This window comes from Phoca vitulina, unplaced genomic scaffold, assembly GCF_004348235.1.
Source record: "Phoca vitulina isolate PV1807 unplaced genomic scaffold, GSC_HSeal_1.0 scaffold4, whole genome shotgun sequence".
Classification (NCBI taxonomy): domain Eukaryota; kingdom Metazoa; phylum Chordata; class Mammalia; order Carnivora; family Phocidae; genus Phoca; species Phoca vitulina.
In genome coordinates this window covers 61,213,285-61,236,714 of record NW_022589707.1, presented here as the reverse complement: position 1 = coordinate 61,236,714, position 23,430 = coordinate 61,213,285, and the positions used below count along the sequence as shown (strand labels likewise).

General features: G+C 37.6%; 1 protein-coding gene across 12 annotated transcripts in view; it reads left to right on the top strand.

The window, feature by feature from the left end:
* Positions 1 to 23,430, top strand: part of PPP1R9A (protein phosphatase 1 regulatory subunit 9A) — a 297,335-nt gene that overhangs the window by 207,021 nt on the left and 66,884 nt on the right. For all 12 annotated transcript variants that reach the window (XM_032402107.1, XM_032402108.1, XM_032402118.1 and 9 more), the window contains one exon: positions 18,847 to 19,002. In XM_032402107.1, the coding sequence (XP_032257998.1) occupies positions 18,847 to 19,002 (156 nt within the window). The remainder of the gene's footprint in view (positions 1 to 18,846; positions 19,003 to 23,430) is intronic.

Below are 23,430 nucleotides of genomic sequence, written 5' to 3'. Positions count from 1 at the left end.
CAATTTGACTGGATCTTTAAAATCATTAAATTTAACTACATCCTTTAGTTTGTGATCCCAAAATCTACAGTACTGGTCATTGTCATTGAAACCCGGATTCATAAGATGTTTGGAAAACATTTAGTTGAAGACTGTGTAGCCATGCTTGATCTAGCCGAGGCATGGTACATGTACACACACACACACACACACACACACACACACACACACTATCCCCTGGTGGTAGACATCCTCCTATACTTGAAGGACCCTCTTTAGAAATATTCTTTGTATGTGAAAACATTATTATTTATGATATTGAGCACAGACAGGAAGATGGATAGTAGCAAGGGAAGATAGAAGTTAGAATAGAAACCTTTGCCTAAATAATGTCATCTTTTTGTAGCTCATTTTCTTTACATTGTTTATCATAATGCAAGTGATTTGAATATGTTTTCATGTTATTTTCTTTCCAACTACCACATTGTGATAATATTTATTCATGAGTGAGATATAAAATACTAAATAAACTCTATGAAATTCTGCTATACCATTAAATTCCTCTGAAAGTATAGACTTTGTACATCCTAGATATCTAGGACTATAGAACAATTCTATATTACAATGATGGATAACAGAGTTTGAAGAGTTTGAGAGATGTTACAGAAATAAACACAAATGTCAGCATTTTCCCAACTTTAAGAGCATTTTCTAAGTTGAATATAATTTTTTACCAAAAAGTTATAAAATGCAAAAAGGCCCTGTGGGAGATGGACCTTATCAACCTTACTTTCCAGTGGGCCACAGGGATCCTGTGTCTTCCCCATGCCTTTGCTCCTTTGGTCTTCTCTTCCTGGAATGCCATTCCCTGAACCCATTATTGGTCGCCCTTGTGTGCCCTCAAATCCTGTTCACTTTCAGGGCTCAGTTTAGGTTTCATGTGTCTTTTCTACAAAGCCTTGGACTTTCTCAGCGAGCTGCGGACTCTTTTCTGTATGAGTCAATAATAGTACTGTGTGTATATCTCTCTATCATCATTTACCCATAAATATCCCCCACTAGTTTATAATCTCTTCAATGACGGGTTTCAATAGCTGGTTGATTTTTAATACACACCACCGTGAGCACAGCACTGGGCAGATATGAGGAAGCTAAGAAATTGAACTGAATTGAATCACTCAAAGGATGCTAAGATGAAAATTGGAGAGTAGAGTTAAATAAGAATAAAATTTAGTTAGAAACATAATCTGAGATAGTGAGGGAAGTGTGGCACAGAGTACGTGGGTAAAAGGAATGTCAGACCTGGCAAGACTAGAGATTGGAGATAATGACTGACGAATAATCTGGACTTGTCCTTTGGCACTTTGGGATTTCACACACCTTTCCATGGGCTTTTGCTTCCACATTTTAATTGTTTTGAGAGAACAAGAATTTGCAAGAAGACCCTATCTCTACCACAGCGCACCAAAATTGTCTGCATGTAAAACCAGGAAAAAATGAATATACATATTTCAGTCCTTGAAAACCTTTGGATCTTAGAAGTAGGAATTTGGTGACTCACGTTGACATGATTTCTTTTTAGTCATAACTGAAAAAGCATGCAATAGCAACAGAATAGTTGAAATGGCCTAAGTGATGTCAAGATCAATATTGCATAGATAGTCATCTTCTGCCCAGTAGCCATCAGTCATAGGAATACATTTTCATCAGCAATAAGAACTAAATGGTGATCCTGACCAAAGACCCCAGTGTTCTAAAGCAGCCTTATTATGGAGGCTTAGTGGGTCTGATAAGGATTCCATTGATGCTAGTAAGGGTAGTGGTAAAAACTCTTAATGGATTTCTGGAATTCCAGTCCTCAAAGGGGCTTAAAAAAAAATCATTTTATTGACATAAAATTGACATAGAGTAAAATATGTAGATCTTAAGTGGATAACATGATTTTTTTATCATTATATATCCATCTTTCAGATATTAAAGTTAACAATAATGAGGGATAAGTTATATACAATAATTCATGTGGGTAGACAGTTTCATGAATAACCACCACCACAGTCAAGATACTGAACATTTTCATTACCTCAAATAGTTTCCTTACAGAACTTTGCAGTTACTCAGCCCAAATCAAACCATTGAATCTATTTTCTGACACTATAGATTAATTTTTTCAATTCTAGAATGTCATTTGAACAGAACCATGAAGTACATACTTTTTAATGTTTGACTTCTTTCACTTTCATAATGTTATATTTATCCTAAGTGTTCTGTATATTATGATGAGACTGTAATTGGTATTGCTTTGAGTTGCAGTAGACAAAGCCCAGGGCCCAGCCAGAGTGGGATGTCTAATTGGAGAACTCCATCATAAAGCTGGAGTCTCACAGGCTACACTACTCTATAAGATGAAAATAAATCTAATCTTCCACTCCAAGGACTGCATGAGAAACTGCCAATGTCAAACCTTGTTGCTGGGTGGAAGGGAAGAAAAAATTTTTTCTGAGACATTGTGATCACAGCAGCCTAAATTTATGCTACCTTTCAGGAGAAAAAAAAGCATGTCCTTTCTTGAGGCTTTCATCTTTTTTTTTTTTTTAAGATTTATTTATTTTAGAGAGAGAGAGAGCGAGCAGGGGGAGGGGCAGAAAAAGAGGTAGAGGAAAAACCCAAGCAGACTTCACACTGAGCCCAACGGGGGGGGTCAATCTCATGACTCTGAGATCACAACCTGAGCCAAAACCAGGAGTTGGACACTTAACTGACTACACCACCCAGGTGCTCAAAGCCATTCATCTTCAATCAAAGCTTAAAAGTTAAAGTTTCAAGAAAAGTGAGCTTACAATTTCAAAGTACAAAACTCACAGGGAACAAAATCACCATGAGAGACAAAGAGCCAAAGGAGGGGCCCCGGAGGAAGTGAGAAGGGTGGGAGAAAAAGAGAAGGAAAGAAAGAAAGATAAGGTCCCGGTTATTTTATCAATTATACCAAACAGGAAAAAAAGTCTCCAGTTGTATATAACTTATTCCAGAAGACAAAATTGAAAGTACTACAACTCTGATACCAGGAATGCAGTAAAACCTTGAGAGTGTGAGATGTATTGGGTAATGAGGGATAACCGTGGTACCAAAACCAAATATTGATGACAAAGAAGACTTATAGGCCCATCCTATTCATAAAGACAATGCCAAAAAAACCGAAATAAAATATTGGCAAATCATATCCAAGAACATATAAAAGAGATATTATGGCCAAGTTGAGTTTAGCCATTAATGCAAGTATGGTTTAATATTTGAAAATCAGTCACTACTTGCATTTGACATCATACTGGAAGGCAAGAAGAAGAAGTAAAATAAATAAATTGGAAAGGAAAAAATAAAACTGTTGCAGGTGATGTGGTCATCTGTTTGGAAAATCTCAAATATACCTATAGATCAATTATTAGAAATATTATAAGATTTTAGCAGATTTGCTCTACACATAATATAAAATATAGCATCTATTTCAATGTGTCTACAGAGAGGAAATATAATTTATAAATTATTAATTACTTTAGTAAAAGGCAAAACCTTGTCTAACAAAACATAAGCAAGACCCTTATGGAAAAAAAGAAATTTTATTGAAATAATATTAAAGAAAATTTATATGAAAGGGTAAAGAAACCTTGTTCATGGATCAGAAGACTCAGTTGTTTGAGTCAGTTCTCTCTTAGTTGAGTTATACATTCAATGCAATTCCAGTAAAAATAATTCTAAAGGATTTAAAAATAGAAATTGGTAAGCTATCGCTAAAATCTGTAGGAAAGAACAGTGTACCAGAAATAACCATAACATGTAACATGCCTTAGAAGAGAGATATTTATTATTAAGCTGTAGAAATTTAGTCTCTGAAGCAAAAGAAGAAACAAGTTGGTCAAGGAGCCCAGAAGCAGCCCCTCACACATATGAAAATTGGATTAGTGACAACACTCTAGGTGAGTTGAGAAACGTTTCAGTGAAGGAGACATGATGAAATTGCAACCCCCATTTCAGTATGTACCCAAAAGTTCACTCCAGGTAGATTGACTACTCAGATGCAAAAAGTAAAACTATAAAATTTAGAAGACACCATAGAAGAATATCTTTATGACCTCAGTGTAAGAAGTGGTTTTGCTACATCAAACACCTAAGAAAGCAAAACCGTAAAGGAAAGTATTGAGAAAATTGACTACATTAAAATTAAGAACTTCTGTTCATTACTTTTATGAAAGCAAAAAGGCAAACCAGAAGCTGGAAGAAAATGTTTGAAAAATAAATAACTGAAAGAGAATTATATAAAAAGTACTTCTAGGAGCCAGCAAGAAAAGAATATAAAGAGGACCATTGGCTATAACGCTCATGTCATAGAAGAGGAACCTTAGTGACCAATGAGCATATGAAAAGATGCCCAAACATGTTAGCAATCAGGATGTGAAAATTAAAAACCAAAATGAAACACCATTTCGTATCTACTGAATGGATTTAATTGATACTTTAAGTTTTGGTTAGGATGTAGAGTAAAAGAAACTATTATTCTTTGTTTATAGGATATATTAATTGGCCCATTCACTTTGAAAAACAATGACGTTATCTAGTAAAGTTGTCCCAACAGTTACATTCTTTACTAAGCAATTAGTATAACTCTTATATGCATGAGCTGTAAGATATGTTGTAATATTTTTCTTGTAAGAGAAAAAAATTGGACACAACTGTGATATCTCTATCAATAAGAGAATGGGTAAATATATTGTAGTATATTCATACAGTGGAATAAGAAACAGAAGTTCTTTCAGCAATCCACCACAACTGGTGGAATCCCAGGAACATACCATTTAAAATCAAAAAGGCACAGGAGCATACAAACAATATGATTCCACTGATATGAGGTTTAAAACCATTAAAAATAAGTGATACATTGTTTTGCTCTACATATATACAGTAAAACTAAAGAAAAACCAAGAATGATAAAATTCAGCAGAATTACTTTAAAGGGCAAGCAACTGAAATAGAAGCAGGAAAGCACACACAGAAGATTATTAGAATGTAGTGATACTGCTCCTTTTCTTGAACTAGGTTGTTCATTAGTAGTGGTGATATCATTATTCATATACTGTCTGTATGTTTTATAAATATACTTCCTGCCAACTCAGTATTTAATGAAAAAAGATCTGCCATGTACAATTCTTATATTTAGCAGTTATCTGGATATAAGATGACTATTACCTAGTTCCTGCTCTCTAAGACTTATAAAATGATTTTAAGACTCCATGTCTCAAACTTGCCTCAATGTGACAATCTCATGGCACTTCTTTAAAATTGCAGATTTCTCCACCCAACCTCAGATGTAGTGAAATAGAATATGCATTGTATCAGGCCTAGGATTTGGGGAGTTTGTGGGAAGGAGTTAGATGTGATCAAAACTACGGTTGTCCAGCTTAAAGATGCCAGGAAAACTGACCTTTGAGTCCTGGTATTGCAGAGACTTTGTAAGAAAGAATTGCGGCCACAAACCATCAGATAGCCACGAGGAAAGGAGAAGAATTATTCTCTCTCAAAGGAAGTTGTAAAATTGAGACCATATTTATCATTAATTCATAGATAATCCATAGAAATATCATCAGTGATATTTGTATTGGTTTTACCTTTTCATTTACCATAAATTCTATAATTGTAACTTCTGGTTCTATCTGATCATCTGTTAGCATTTTTGCAATCATGTGAGTCAATTTGTACATGTACACACCATATTTTCCAAGATGCAATTAGTTGTGTAATTATAGAATTATTAAAATAATAATAACATGTGCCACTTTGGTCCCTGTAGTTGTTCTCTTCTGCAGATTAAAAATTCAGGGAAATACAAATCTCTTAGTCTCTTCCCACAGTTCTGTTGGCATCAGAATAAGTGCTTCATTGTTTCCTTGGCAAGTAAAACGAAACTCAAGAAAGGCTGCCAATTTGAAATTGCAGTGTGACATTTGAATTACAGAGGTCTACTTTGGTCTGTTGACTGTTTAGTTCTGGATCTCAGTGGGAAAAATAAGGATCTTTAGTTCCCTCCTCATATAGAATATATTTATCAGGGACTTAAAGACAGTGGCATTTATGTCTTAGTGAGTAGGTAGCATTTGTTAAGAGGAATTGAATTAGGAATATTGAGCCATGGAAAAATATAGTTTATACTCCCAAGAGGCTTGCTATTTTGTTTTGGAAACAATAAATATATATGGTAGAGAGCTTAAAGCACTTTCAAGGCAACCCGTCAAAAGGCCATATAACCATAGTGTAAAAGAGTCATCTCAACCAAGGACATACAAAATAAAAGTATGAGTTTAGATTTGTGGTTTTGGTATTTATTTGCAAGAAGTTTTTTGTTGTTTTCGTTTGTTTGTTTTCTGTAACCTAGAAGCGGGTCAGTATTGCATATGTTCAAGAAATAGACCAGTTTACCTGCAGGTAGAGTATGTGGAAAGGAATACTAGTTGGACAGTCTTTGAAAAGGTAATTTGAAAAATATTATAGGGACGTTAAAAATCAGCTGAATTTCTAGATCTTTTTCCCCATTAAATAATAACTAGGAAACAGTTCTCCACGAGGCTTTCACATTTCTGAGGCACTGACTGCCCTTTGTTCTGGACTATCAAATGTTAGTATAGTGAACAGTCTTGGAAGAGAGAGATAGTCTTCCCCTCTGGAGCAAGGGTGGTGACGTTGCCTGTTATAAAAGATGCAGGTTACCCGAGCTCTGGTGTCCTCTTCAGACAGGCCTGCTTGTGCAGGTATCATCTGGCCCTCTTCTTATCACTCTTTGGAAATTGGAGTTTGAGGAATCAACACAAAGATATGATAGTCTATATCAACTAGTACAAAGATCCATTCTGGGTTAGAGGAATGTTCTGACCTTGTTCAGACCACAGTCATAGAGATACACTTGGACACCTAGCTTTCTGAAAGGAAGGGATTTGCAAGTGCCACAGTCAGAAGCCTGGCAAATCCTTAGGGCCTTAGTGAGTTCACTGTGGAGATAATGGAGCAAGGCATATAATGCTCGTTTAAGGAGAAATAGCAACAGTTGGAGTGCCTTTTGACTCAACCCCTCCTGCAGTTTATCATGCCCACTGTAATCACTGAGACACTAAAAGGTCTCCCAAGTTTTTTTGTGGTGTGTCTTGGCTGCTAGCTACAAAGACATATCGGTCCTGTCAGAGAGAGTTCTTTGAGATACACAAACTCTTATGGGAAACCATTGATGAGTATTTGGGTCCCAACTGGCCTACAGTGCTGGTGAAAGTAACCTGCTAGAGAATAAGAAAGTGTCCCACAACAGTCTAGCTAAATTCTTACAGTTAGCCTTACCACCTTGGAAGACTTCCCCATCCCTTATGTTCTAACCAAATTTAGGATTGGACGCCAGGTTGAGATGTCCTCCATAACAGTTCCTGCTGTGGGAGTCAAGGCAGTGGATGTGGGTCAAAGACTCTCCAAAGCTAACTTGGTTGTGTCAGTAATGACGACACCTTATACAGTGCTTCAGGTGGTAGATGTTGGAAGTTTGGTTAAAACACAAGTAACCACTGCACTGCTCAAAACTGAAAATAAAGGCACCTTGTTACTGGTCCAGAGCTGCCCTCTGCCTCTGTGCCCCTTGATGCCTCCCCTCTCTACCCTAAACTCAGCTGCTGTAAGGAAGAAGGTGACTAGGGGTCAGGATGAGATCTCCTTTGTCCTCCAGAGAGACCAGATGCTATATGAACCCCAGTAGGATGGGGCACTTTGGGAGGGAAAGCACTCAACGTCATGGTTGTGTGCATACTGGCTCACAGATCACCATCTCACCTGGTCACACAGTGAGGGAGGGTGCCCAAATTCAACTTATGTCGTTTGGGCAGGGTTCACAGTGGGAAGGGAAGCAAAATGGCCTTTTGGTAGAATCCTTCGGGCAGATGGAATGTACTACTGTTCCGGTTTCCACTGCTAAATGTGTAATGGAATTGATGTGTTATCCACCTGCTCTTCTCTGTCCCATTAGTGCCAGCGGAGAGTCATTCAGGGATTGCCACATGTAGAACAGTAATAGTAGGACAATAGAGAAAACACTTGCCCTGTTTTCTCCCAGGTGGGCTGGCAGAAACAATATAGAATCCCAGAAAAAGAAGGAGAAATCACAGCTTATTCTAAACACATCATGGCTGCCAGACTACTTGGGCCATTTCCCAACATAACAACACTGCATGTCTGATGCAACAACCAAAAAAAGAAGAAAAAAAAGGCAGCTATTAACTTTCTTCTAAGCTGTTACTGGGACTGAAACAGTGTCTGACCCATGGAGGCCTTGTGAGTCTCTGGTTTAATATTCTCAGTTTGAGATGGGTCAACTTGAACTCCCTGACCAATAAGGTTAGAGGGGCCTAACAAACCTTGCTTGTCAAATGGAAATGATAAATTCAAGAAAGCTATCAAGCTCTCCCAGCAGCATCTTAGATTTACATGAACAAGTAGCAGCTTTCCATTTTGTGGAAACTTTATCTGTCATTCTACCTGTTGAAACAAGGCCACTAGCTCAGTGAGGCCCTCACTTCATAGAGGTTTCCTTAAATGCCTGGGCTTTGGTTCACTGATGGTTCAGCTAAGCTGTCCAAAGCTGTCTACTGTGCTTTCCAAACAGCACCAGCTATGCAGACCCCAAAATGGACATGGTCATTTTGCTCAATGGGCATAACTCAAAGCCATTCCTATAGGTCTGGACAGTACTCCTCTTGGTGAACCTTGTTATATGTTTTACTGACTCTTGAGTTGTTGTCAATGACCTAGTAGTTTGGTCTGTCACTTGAAAAATTACAGACTAACAGGTTGAGTTTGGGATGGCAAATTATGGAAATAGATTGTGGCAATTGGTAAAACTCTTTGGGCTGCTCATATAACTTCACCTTAGGAGTGGTCATAAGAGGCCTTCATGTATTTAAAGAAACACCATCATTAGCTCATGTAGCCCTTAGATGATTCTAGAGATCCTTCTAAAATGAGGCTATTTTTGCTTACTTATGGTTGCTTTCCTAAGTGATAGCTGATTTATTTTTTATATGCATTGTGCAGGCAATTATTCTCAGGGTTGGACTCATTTAATTAGATAAGGTGGAACAAAATTTGTTCCTGACTTTAAGTGATGTGATCAGGGACCACCACCTCAATCCTAGAAGGCATTCAGATCAACCTCAACTTGCTGGCCAGGGTTGTTATAGGTGATAGAATTACCCTGAATCCTAGATTTTCTTCTTGTAGGCCAACACCAAGTCTGTGCAATCACTGATAATATCCTGCTATATCTGGATTAATACCTTGGGCCAAGTGGAATAAATAAAGAAACTTCAGGAGAAAGCCACCTGATTTTCTAAGGTAGACCCTGTGGTTTATAGGATTTATTCAGCCAGTAGGGTCTGAAAGCCTGGGGAACATGGTTGATCTCAGTTACTGCAAGTTGAACTCATTCTGTTACCTGGACTTCACTTAATAGTGGTCTTAATTATAAGAAATAGACTGAATGGATTTGGTCCTAGCCACTGTGGTCACACTGATCAGTGTAGCTAAGGGAAAATCATAATAATGGAAAAATTCACCAGAAGCCAAAATGGTATAGAAACAAGGGTAGATATCAATTGGGAGACAATTCCTGTATGGGTCTCTGACTTCTCTGTGTGTCTTGTGAGCAGAGGTACTCATGGCCTTTCTTTCAGATTACCTTTTTAATGATGTGTGTAGAGTGAGCACCCTTGGAAAATAGAGAGAATGTCTCTCTTTAGGGCACATGACAGACTTGCTTACTACACGTTATAAAAAAAATATGTGAGTTCCCTCAGTTCAGAATTCTTTTTAGGGGGGGTTATATTTCATGTTTCTCAATCAATGTAATTATGATTAGAAACAACTATCTTAAGAGACTTTCTTCTATGAAAGAAAGAAAATGAAACTCTTTTAAAAAATATTTGGTATTTGAATACTCACCAACAAATTCAATATAGTAAAATAGTTGGAAGGAGGAAGGATTATAGAGTTTGAGATGGATAGGATTAGGATATTCCTAGAAAGTAAAATTTAAGAAATTGTGGTTGCAAATTGCTTCAGTAATTGATTATGACAGATTATAGTACATGTAACTGCTATTCTTCAGTTCTCTTTCTTTTTTTTTAACTTGAGTATAGTCAACACATGATGGTACATTAGTTTCAGGTGTACAACATAGTGATTTGACAAGTTTATACATATTGCTGTGCTCACCACAAGTGTAGCTCCCATCTGTCACCATACAACCCTATTACAGTACCACTGACTGCATTCCCTATGCTGTACCTTTTATTCCCGTGATTTATTCATTCCATAACTGGAAGCCTGTATTTCCTACTCCCATTTACCTATTTTGCCCATGTCTCTACCTCCCTCCCCTCTGGCGGTCATCAGTTTATTATTTGTATTTATGGGTCTGTTTCTGCTTGTTGTTTGTTTGTTCATTAGTTTTGTTTCTTAGATTCCACGTATAAGTGAAATCATATGGTGTTTGTCTTTCTCTGACTGATTTCACTTAGCATAATACCCTCTAGGTCCATTCATGTTGTCGCAAATGGCTAGATCTCATTCTTTTTTATGAATGAGTAATATTCCATTATATATATATATATATATATATTTATATACCACAACTTCTTTATCCATTCATCTATCAGTGGACACTTGGGTTGCTTCCATATCTTGACTGTTGTAAATAATGCTGCAATAAATATAGGGGTGCATATATCTGTCTTTTTGAATTCGTGTTTTCTTATTCTTTGGGTAAATACCCAGTAATGGAATTTCTATTTTTAATTTTTTGAAGCATCTCCATACCTAAGGTCAGAATTCTTAACAAAAGATGTTAGTTCCACCCTCTGCTTCATTTTTAGACCATGTTGTCCTGGCACTACCCTGGCTTTGAACTTTGGAAACTATTTCTTATTTTTAGAGTCAAGATGTTCAAAACCATCAAGTCTTGGTTCCTTTCTGTTTAATGGTCCTCTCAATTTCTCTCTTCGGTCACATTTTACCATAAGCAGCAAGAAGAAATCTGGCAGCACCTTCAACATTTGTTTGGAAATGTACTTAGCTCGATCACTCCATTCACTAGGGACCTTTCCAACTTTCTCCTTATAGAAGGTGATGATGTTGCTAAGCTTTCTGCCACTACGCAAGAACCTCTCCCCCACCCCCCGATTCCACTTACAGTGAGTTCAAGGCAATGCAGGCTTGCTTTAACATACTCTTCAGAATCCTCCCAGCCTTCCTTCACTGCCTATTTCCAAAGCCACTTCCTTGTTTTTCTGCATTTGCTATGGCAGTACCCCCTTTCTATTGCTGTATAACAAATTACCACCGCAACTTAGCAACTTAAAATAAGAAATATTGATACGTTACAGTATCTGTGGGTCCATTTAACTAGATGCCTCTGATTCAAGATCTGTCCCATGGCTGCAAATAAGATGTCAGCCAGAGCTGCAGTCATCTGAATGCTCAACTGGGGGAAGATCTGCTTCCGAGCTCACTTGCAGCTGTTGGCAGGACACAGAAGATACACTTCCAAGCTCCCTCATGTGACTCTTGGCACGCCTCAGGTCCTTGCTGGCTGTTGGCCAGAAACATCAGTTCCTTATGATGTAGGCGTCTCCATAGAGCCAAGCACAACCTGGCAGATCGTCTCTCAAGAGCGAGAGGACAAAAGAGTTGCAAGTCATAGTCTTTTTGTAAACTAACCTCAGAACGGACACCCCATCACGTTTGTTGTATTCTAGTCGTTAGAAGTGAGTCACTAGGTCCAGCCCACATTCAAGGGGGAATGGATTATAGAAGAGCATGGTTACCCAGGAAGAAGTAATCATTAGGGGTCATTTTAGAGCCTGTCTACCATAGTGGGAAGTAGAGTCCCTGCTTTTCAGGAGTATACATTCTAAAAGGAAGGGGTAGAAAAAAAAAAAACTAAAGAAGATATTAAAATACTGTAAAATCAAATGCTAATTTATAAACTACCACAATTGCTAGAAATTTTTGATAAGGCAAAAGATGAGTTCGAGTTGTTACAAAAAATTTTATAGGCAAATCTTCAATCTATCTAGTCACAATTTTAGGAAAAATAATTTGCCAGAGGTATTACCAATTATCTGAGGAGCTGAGTGCTTGAAATCAGGGAACATGGAAGGCCATATGATGTTTCTTGCTTTAGTAGCTAGACAGGAGAATGAAGTGAAATATCAGAGAACACTCTGAGAACAAAGATTGACAAGAAAATTTTGGATGACTTGAGAAATGAGTGTATATCTTGGCCCAGGCATCATGGTGGATGTTTTACATACTTTATTTCTTTGAACCCTCTCAATGCGCTATGAGATTGATATCTTTGGGGCCGTTTAATAGAAGAGGAGACCACAGAAGATGTACGCTAAATGACTTGGTGGCTGTCGTGCAACTATGAAATTGTTTTTTCTCCTTTGGGGCCCTGGTCTGTCCAGCCCCAAAACCCTTGCTTTTTTTGTTGGCATTGTTGGAGAAGCCATAGTGGGTTAGTTATCACATAGGGATAGTGAAAATTATCATAGTCATAAAGTGATCTAGTCTTTTAGCATATTCTAAGCACTGTGATTAATACTTTGAAGATATCACTACTGGAACTTCTCCCTATAGCCTTATGAAGAAGATGCTGTTATTCCCATTATAAAGATGAGCAAAGAGACTAAGTGGCCTAACATTACAAAACTAGGACACACAGAAGTCAACTGACAGAAGATGGAAAGAGAGATGCCTTTGCAGAGAAGGGGATGCTTTTGCTGAAAGCCATCTGGATGGCTGGCACAGATTTAGGAATTTTAAACATTAAAGTGTTAGTTTGAGGTCTTTCTCCTCCAGAGAAAAAGCAACTCTCTTCTATTCTCTAACAGAACTGAGTCTGAAAATATATATAACCAAATTCAAATCCAGTAAACAAATTCCAACAAAAACTGCATAATCAAGGCTATTTTTATGATTAGCACCATTTAGTTTCCCGGAATTTACCAGAGCAAACATTGCTACAGCAAAAATTACTGCTAATGGTTGAACCTAACAACAAGAGAAAATCCCCAAAAGGGTCATTTAGGCCCCAGCTGCAGCTGTGCTTCACTATATTTCTTACTTGAAAGCTGAGAATTAACAGGAAAATCAGGTCTCTGCTGTGCTGTGCAGATGTGGCTAAAACTGTATTAATTTATTCCGCAAACATTTGTTTAGTGCCTACTATATGCCAAGCAGTGGGCTAGCCACACTGGGATTGCAGGAATAAATCATACCTGGCACTTTCAAGGAGCTTATAGTTGAACGTGGCTGAGAGAAGGCAAACATAAAAACGGCCAGGTTTTGTAAGTGATACAAGGATATAGTAGAAGCATAAGAGGAGTGGATTAGAAGAGTCCTAGGGCAGCAGCTTCATAGGATGAGCTGAGTAGATGGATCTTCATCTTGGATCCCTGGGGCAGGAGGGTGGGGGCCAGTAAGTGAAGACAACAGAGGCCTGGACGTTTACTTCGTCTTGGGTAGAAACTGAGGCCTCCTTCCAAAACTGGGAATAGAAGAAGAGGAGCAGGTTTAGGGAAAAGAAAAGTTCTACTTCAGAAATGAACGATTTGCTTATAGAAGGTTCATGTGGCAGGGTCTTCTAGGACGTTGTATTTATGAGACCAAAACTTGGCGAATGTCTGGTCACAAGACTCAGATTTAGAGAAGCTGTAGCATATGTTGCTATTGTAGGATTAGCAGCACGACCAGCAGCAGCAGCGATTGCTTGTTTTGAGAGCCCACCCTGTGCCACACCTTGTATTCAACACAGTACCGGCACCATCTAGCTGAATCTCCCGACGACCTTGTGATATATACTAAGGAGCTATTTTTAGCCTCACTTCATAGATGAGGACACTGAAACTTAGATCTGGAAGCTAACTTTACCAACATCACAGAGCCAGGGTTTGAATCCAGGCCTACGTGACTTCAAAATCAAGATTGTTTAGTTGGCCTCCACTTAACCAACTCACCAATATAACAGTTCACGTCCCTTCCTTCTGTGAAATCTCAACTGAGATCAGCAGCTCTCCTGAGTGCTCAAAGCTCAGGAATGTCTCCATGCTTTTGCTCCCACTAGTCAAAAGTTAGATATTTACTAGCAGGCAAAACCTGTCAGCTGTACTTACTATTCTTGTAATTATGTGTTTTAATAAAATATTAAGTGCTCCGATGTCATATGAGTATAAAGGAAGTTGTGTCCATGAAAATGAGATGAAATGCTTTGGGAAGAAGAGTCAGTAAAGATGGGTAGCTCAAGAAAATTACATATGAGAAGGAAACGTAAAAGAGACAGACCATAAACATCTAGAGGAATTTTGCATTCATTTTGCTTTGCAAGTATCTTTTCCATCCATTTTAAGACCGTGTAGTAATTCTATAGATTGTATGCTATGATTCTGGTTTATATAAGAAAGAGAGCATGAAACATCAGCAGGCCCATAAGCCAGATCTTTTGAAGGAGACTTCTGTGCACTTGCCCAGGGTGAGCACATTATGAGAGAAAAGAAGAGGACGAAAACTTTGCAGCTCACTAGAGACAGGTGCAAGTCTTCAGAGTGAATTGACTGGAAACATTCAAAGATGTGGAGGGTGAATTTCAACGCAATAGGATTACGCACCAACATTTTTGGCTAGGGAAATAGGATAGGAATGTATTCCCATTTTTTATCCTATAAAGCTTTACTTTCTGTAGACTGCAAGCAGCATAGTATAGAAGAAAGAGCATGGGCTTTGGAATATGTTAGCTTCAACAACATAACTAATTGTCTGACGTTAGGTAAAGTCTCTGAGTCTCAGTTTCCTCTAATTACAATGGCATAGTAATACCTATATCATACAGTCTTTGAGGAATGTAGTATTGGGCACACAGTAAGTTACAAAGGGATTGCTATTCATTTTTTTGCACCCGTGGGAAAGCAATAAAAAGGTATAAGATGTTAATCAAGAAGGTAGATGAGCTGTGAAAGGGAACCTTTACTATCTCTGTCAATTCTTACACTAAGAACTATTCTCGCTTCCTTTAAAATGGATTTTCAGGTTGGGACAAAAGACTTTCAAGAGTCTCTGTTTACTTGAAAGATACTGAATCTGGCCAGAAATAAAAAGAAGGAGATGGATACCAATGGAAATACTTTGTTGTGGCATATTTTTTTTTTTTGATGCAATATTGTCCATCTTCCTCTGTAAATGTCAGATTCAATCCAACTACTTTTGAGGTTTATGAAATTCTGCTAACTTATCATTCCATGTAATTTATTTTCAGATTAACCATAAAAGTGATGTCTATTTTCAATACAGATAGAACAATCAAGAGAACACATTATTTTTAGTCTACTAAATGTAACTTTTTAACTTCTAAATGTTTATGAGGTTCTGTAGTAAATACATCCTTTATTATAAAGCCTATTTATGTTGGGAGTGGTAAATGATCAGCAAGAGAGATTGGCAAGATAGGGTTTTTTTTTTTTTTAAGTTTTTATTTAAATTCCAGTTAGTTAACATACAGTGTATTAGTTCCGGTGTACAATATAGTGATTCAGCACTTCCATACAACACCCAGTGCTCTTGACAACAAGTGCAATTCTTAGTCTCCATCCCCTATTTCCCCCATTCCCCAACCAACTCCCCTCTGGTAACCATCACTTTGTTCTCTGTAGTTAAGAGTCAGTTTCTTGGTTTGCCTCTCTCTTTTTTTCCCTTGCTCATTTGTTCTTTTTTTTTAATTCCACTTGGCATGATAGTTTTTATTTTATTAAATATTTATTTGAGAGAGAGAGAGTGCACATGCGGGGGGGGAGGGGCAGGGGGAGGGAGAGAAAATCTCATGTAGACTCCCTGCTGAGTGCAGAGTCCCATGCGAGGCTCAGTCCCACAACCCTGAGACGTTGAGATCACAACCTGAGCCGAAACCAAGGGTCAGACACTTAACCAACTGTACCACTCAAGCGTGCTGGCACGATAGTTTTTAAACACCCTATCCAGAACCTCTAAGTGATAAGTAGCATCAAGACACTAAAAGACGTTATCTTGACCTTAGTATGCTTCTAAGACTAACTAGAAAGAGAAAACATTAGTAGGTAGAAAGATGAAAGATAAAAAGAATTTCAGCAGAATTGCAGATAATTTGGATATTGAGGAGAGGAGACTGATAAAGTAAAAAAAAGAATCAAGAGGAAGAATTCTTAATAACTTACATTTATGAACATAATTTTGATAACTAGAATGGATGACAAAGCCAGAACTATACTTAGAAATAAGAAGTACATATATTGTACATATATTGTATATACCCTAATCCTGTTATTCACTATAAGAAGTGTTAAAAAATAAGTGACAGAATACTGCGTTCTTAACAAATGCCTTTTGCAATTCACTTTTTTAAATATATATATTATTGAAAACCTCCTTAGGGGATTATAGATATTACCAAGGAGGTGCAATAGGCATTCTTGGATATATTCTTTTAAAAATATTTGTTGAGATCCTGTTATATGTCAGGCCCCGTTCTAGGCACATGTTTGTCTTCATTCCCTTGAACATAGTGAAGAAGTATTTTCAAGCTGGCAAAGGGAAATCAAGTTGATCATTTCAACTTTATGTTTAAAGTGTGCCACATTGACATCAGACTTTAAATTTAGCTTAAGATTTTATGGAGTCATTCAGGAAATTCATCAAATTGATGATGTAGAAGTGAGTTTAATATACCTGGTTTAGGCCTTTATAATAAAGGTGTGGCTTTGCTGCTAGTTGTAATTAGGATTAAAAACAAGCCCACCCAGTCTAATATCTCTAAACCAAAACTTTCATCAAGGTATCAAGATTGTGTGCTTCCCAGCCTTACTACATTTCTATTAATTAACACCACTGGGATTTACAAAATAGCTATTGGTTCCAAAAATATATATAAATAGGAGATGAGTTAATTTACAGAATATCACAAAAAGTCATACCAAATCTGGAATTAGGGTTCTTCTAAGATTTATAGGATCTAATCATACCAACGAGTGGGAGCTACCTAGAATCAGCAGCCCCCACTGCTCAGCTACCTTCTCCTGCCAGTGCCAGAGACACTCAGAATGGTGTTTAGAGCTTACACATCTTCAGACTAGTTTCTGAAGAGTCCAGGAGTTCCGAGTACTGAGGAGTTATTTCAGCCCAGAGATACACTGAACTTACTTCTATACGCAATGCCACCGAAGTCAAGGTCCTCATGACACTAGCCTTCATGTGAGGAAGTAGCGTCTGCAGGATGCTGAGGCAGTTTGTCCATCCTGGTCAGATTCCTCACTGGAAGTTGTGCCTACTTCTGGGCTCCATAATTTAAAACAAGTGTGGAGAATTTCGAGAGAAGCCTGAGCAGAGGCACAAAGACAATGACAGAGAATGAGACCTAGAGGAAACCAGAATTATTTTACTTGGAAAGGAGAAATCAGGACGGCAATTTAATAATGGTCTTTCATACATTAGGAATTACTACATTGAGGTTAATGACCAGATTTCCTTCATGTGCGAAACAGTAAAAGAAATAGGATTTCAGCTTTCGTAAGAAGAATATAGTATGGAACCAAAGGAAAAAAAACAGCAATCAGATGCTAAGCCTATTTAATCAAAGGAATAGATCATTCCACACACTTTATGAAAGTGTTTTTAAAGGCAATCTGATTTCCTGTCTGTTTTATATATTATATAGAATGCTACCTGAAAGAACAAGGACACATTAAATGAACTTGGCTTTTCGACCCTGTGAATCCGTGATTTATCTTTAAATTATATCATAAGGTATAGATTTCAAACAATTGTTTTGAATTAGAGCCTCCTAGCTTGGTCCTGCCAAGAGAGGAGGCTACTTTCTAATAATGTTAAGGAAGTTAGTGGTATGGAGGATCATTTATTCCAGGGGCCATGTACTCACATAGCTACAGGGGCCTGTGGGTACCAGGAAGGAGTGAAGCTTACAGCATACAACAATACGGAGTTATGAAAGTTCTGGTGTATTTGAAGGTGTGGGACCCATCCCAAAGGGGCAACCACTGCTAACTAGCCAGTTGTCTTCACGGCACAACATACCCATCTTGCCAGATCTTTGGCTTTCTCAAGAAAAACTGGAAATCTAGAATATCATGTGATTTTTTTATTTAACATCAACAAAATACTAAGATTTATCAAAATGCTATGTAGGCAAAGCAATACATTTCTGTGGGCTATAAGTTAGAAACCTCTGTTTTCCTTTAGGTCACCAACACATTAGTTAGCAAACAAAACAAAGTTGATTGAACTCTAAAGCTTAGGAGAATCCATCTGCTAAACCTTCGTAAGGCTTACTTAAGGTCCTTTCCAGCTCTGTGAATCTTTTGAACTCCCTTCTTCCCTGCTCTCAGTATTGGGTGACTTATTCACACAGTGGTGGGGATTTATAGGAATTACTTATTTCCGTTAGCAATATAAGTTTATTTCGCAAAACCATCACATACTTAGATGGAAAACAACTTTTGTTGCTATACTAAAGATGCTGCTGATGCTATTAGATTTTTAGGAATGCACTTACGTATGGCATAGACATGTCACTTTGGATCTTTGAACTAACATTTGTTTATAACATTGGCTGCATGAGGCATGCTTGACTTAAAAGCCTACTCACACTTCACCATTTGGTGACGTATTTTATTTCTCTTTTATAAAATATTTTCAATTAACCCACTTCTACCTGGGGTAAGGATAGCTGGATCTCTGAAATCCCCTTCCTTTCAGACAGGAGAATATGCCACAGATGAAGAGGAGGATGAAGTAGGACCTGTTCTTCCTGGTGGTGACATGGCCATTGAAGTCTTTGAGCTGCCTGAAAATGAGGATGTGTTTTCCCCATCAGACCTGGACACAAGCAAGCTCAGTCACAAGTTCAAAGAGGTAAGTTGTTGATCTGCAAAATACTTTTCTATACCTTTCCATGTTATTATTAAGTCTGTATTTTTTTTTTTTAAAGATTTTATTTATTTATTTGAGAGAGAGAGCACAAGAGGGGAGAGCGGGAGAGGGAGAAGCAGACTCCCTGCTGAGCAGGGAGCCCGATGCGGGACTCGATCCTGGGACTCCAGGATCATGACCTGAGCCAAAGGCAGTCGCTTAACCAACTGAGCCACCCAGGCGCCCTTAAGTCTGTATTTTTGTTTGAAAAATGTATTGAGAAAAATCAGTTTTCAAAAGAAAGCCTTTTGATAACAGATTGTCTTGACTTTCATTGAATTTCAAGGTAAAATTTAAGTAGATCTCATTCCACAATCATTAACTTTTAAATGCTTGTTATTTGTTACAGTGATAGCTTATGACTGGTCTGTTCTTCCATATTTTCAAGCTGTAGCTTAAATGTGCAATTTCGTGATAAGTTCAGGTTATATTTTTTCAGTTTAATAGAATTTTGGGGGACCTGATGTTAATCTTTCCTCTAAGGCAGTAATTCTTAGAAAGGTTTTTTTTTTTTTCTTTTCCTAAAATAGACAAGATCCCAAAAGGAATCAAATGACATACCTAAGTAGTTTAATTGAAGAAATTAAAGTTTAATGAATGAAATTTGAACAGAGTTAGTGGAACTACCCAGGGATGGCGAGGTGCACAGGGACTGGTAATAGCAGGAAGTTGTTGCAACTTCCTCCCGAAAGAAGGTCTTAATGGGTAAAGAGGAAAAGAGATTCTTCCCCCACCACCCTCCCGAAGAAGGGCATCTTTATAAGATGCAGCCACTGCTAAAAACTGCATTTGGGGACAAGGGTGATATACACTCAGCCCCTTCTCTCCTCCTGCGAATGCCTCCAATCTGCCAAACCCAGGCAGGAGTCTGACGAGGTCAGTCTCCCGAGGCAGCCACAGTCAGAAAAGGGCCAAGAATGGATCCCGAAAGGGCAGATAGATGCAGGTAACACATACATTCGTCTTCCAAATTAACCACTCAGAACTCCAACATGTAAAACAGCAACAGTGAATAGTAGGTCCCAAACAGTTTATTCTTCATTGTTTTAGGAAACACCCTCCATTGTCAAGGCAAGTGTGTCATTATTTACAGCCTCCCCACAATAACCCTGAGGCACTAAAGCTCTCTGGTTTCGGGCCTGTTAGGGACTTGACCATGTGGAAGAAAAAGTTCTCCTATACGTGAAGAACAAGGTTGATCACTGCAAATGTGTAATTTCTAATTTTATTTCTGATTTCTAATTTTCTTTCACTTATAATTTCTAATTTGGATGTATCATAAATAGTTCAGTTTTATATGTTCTGATGTTATACCTACCATGCCTAATATATTGACTTGCCTTTTTAATTTCTTATGATAAACTTATACTTGTGAGACCAGTATCAAAGTGAATGTACTTTTAAAATGTAAGTTTTTATTTAAAAAACCTTAGGTTTATTATAGAATTTTGGAAAATGCACGTTTGTATAAATGCCAAAAAAATCATTCATGAGCCTAATTTTGTGGTATTTGGGATTACACAGCACATACTGGGTTAAATTCCTACTCTTGATACACGTATAATTGTATTATTAGGATTTTCTCATGTCATCAAATGTTCTTCCATAAATGATGTTTATTTACTGTAGGTATCTCTTATCATTGATCTACTTACTTTTTTGTCTTGGAACATTTCCTTTGTTTCCAGGTCTTAAAATATTATTATTCTTAAAAGTCACACTGCAGTCGATATGTGTGTACTTATCCTTAGGATAATTTCTCACCGTGGAATTATTAGATCAAAGAATATGAGTATTTTGGGGACTTGTGGTACTTCCAAGTTGCCACCAGAATGGCTTTTCTTGGTGATAGAGAAATTTATTTATGCCACTCAGTGTGTTCAGTGCCCGTTTCTCTCCCACCTATTTTGTTAGGTTGGACCATTTCCATTTGTATAGTTCACAGAGTCCTTGAGGCAAAATACATGGGTTTTCCAGATGATTTATGACTATTCCTAGTTCTAAATCAGATACAAACATCTTGGGGACAAAAGAAATACACTATTCTATAATGATCGCAAAACTCAGAATTCCCTTACAGTAGGAGTAGCAAGACTTATCTTAGGGCTAGTTCTTATAAAGGCTTTCTGCATTAACTGATACATTAACTGATATCTTCAAACCAAAGAGCAGTGCAGAAAAAGAAAGTTCTACTGGAAGTGGCTGAGTGCAAGGAAGAGGCAATCTAGGGACCTGTTTCTCTGCAGCTCTGATTTGGCCCGTGAATACAGGTTATCTAGGAGAGTAGATGGACCACTTGTTCTTTAAAAAAATCTTCCTGGAATGTTGTAGCTCTCAATCCAGCTTTGAGGCGGTGAAGTCTAAGTAGTATATCTGGGCAAAAGCCTCTAATACAGCTTTTCCATGTTGCCACGTGACTATGGCCCTACTTTTTGATAGATAATTGAGCTGGAAGTGGGGTCCACATTCTTTTACGGAAGCTAAAGAGTATACAAAGCAGAAACAGTATATGGAAGGTTATATCCTCCATTTTCTGAATTGAGCCAAGGACTCTGTGCTCTGTAAATACTGTTTGAGGTGTACTCCATTTTGAAGACAGCTGCATGGTCTAGACCCAGGGGTTGGCAAACTGTGACCTATTGGCCAAACCTAACCCACTGCCTTTTGTTGCGAATAAAGTTGTATTCAGTACTGCCATGGTTATTTAGTTATTTAGTTACTGTTTGTGGCTGCTTTTGTGCTACCATAATAGCCAAGTTAAGTAGTTGCACAGAGACCATGTGACCTGCAAATCCTAAATTATTTGCCATCTGGCTTTTTGCAGAAAATGATGGTTGACTGGTGTAGGCCACTGTGCGATCTGGACCCATTCTGTGTAACACAGCTGATTTATTTTTAGCCTGAGTAACCAAATCTGTAGTTTTCTTTTAATTTGGGTTTTTAAGAACTGGAGGTTTGTCCTCACCTCAAGATCAAGCAAACACCAAATTATTTCACTTCTAATTCTTGTATTCTCTTTTATTATATATTTAACATATTAATATATTCATTTCTTGAGGAGATTGCCACTGAGTATCAGTGGCATTTGTCACAACATTTGTGTCTTATACACTGCCACTTTCACAGTTTTAAATTTCTTTATGTGATTAACATAAATGCCTAAATACTTACAGCACTAGATATTTTTCACAAGCTTACGTACAAGATGTGGGATGGAGATGGAGAATCATGTGTATTGGAATCTGTACAATGTCTCCTATTACAGAGGGTTCTCTTAATTACATTATATCAAACAAGTACATGTTGTACTTTGAGTAAAGCACATTAGACTGACATTATCTCCATCAGTCCTCCTTTTGGCCTATTACCTGTCTTCCTACCAGCCTCTCAGCTCCTCTGTTTTTGCTCACTCTTGTATCCTGTTTTCTCATAGTTCTTGACATAATGGCTAGTGGTTAAATATTTGGTGAATGAATGGCATAAAGCATATGCTGGAAGTTGTTGTATAATTCAAGACAGGTACCTAATTTAATTTCTCCCAGGTAGTTGACAAGATAGCTAGCACTTTTATTAAATGCTCATTTCCGCATTTCCCTCTGCTTGGAAGGCCAGCATTATTATCTACAGAATTGGTTCCTTTACACTCTGGCCTGCTTTTGGCCTTTATATTCTGTTCTGTTTTCTCATTCTTTAGTGCAGTGCTGTTAGAATGTATATTAAAGGGGAAAACATTGATGGAATAAATCAGATTCATCTAACTCTTCAAAAATTCCTGTAGTGTTCAACCTATTCAAGAAAACATTTGAATCACTTTATTAATTCCCTTGGAAAAACTTCTTTGCATTTTTATTGTAATTACATTGAACTACTAAATTAACTTGCAGAGAGCTGGCGTTTTTATCACATTGACTCTCTTAATCCAAGTTTATGGAATGTATCTGTTCAATTCAAGTCTTTTTTTCTGACCCTCTCTAAAATTTTATAGTCCCCTCTATTAGTTTCACAAGCAGCCACCTATAAGGAACAGAACATCTAACTAGAGTGGATTAATCAAAAGCTGCCACAAAGGTTACATTAGCTTCAATATAAGTTAAGATGTTTTCTCTATTTTCCTATTTTCAGAAACGACTTTTGTAAGAGAGACTTAATGACTTGCATAAAATAGAAATTTCCGTTCCCTAGAAGTTTATTATTACTCAACTATAAAACCATCTGTGCCTTTGTGGAGGAAGATTTTAAAAACCTTTTATAAAGCTATTACTCTCTTCAAGTTTTCAAGTTTTTCTTGGGCCAGTTTTGGTATTTTGCATTTCTCAAGAAAGTTCTGTATTTCCTCTAAGCATTCATATTTTCTAACATTTTTATATATAC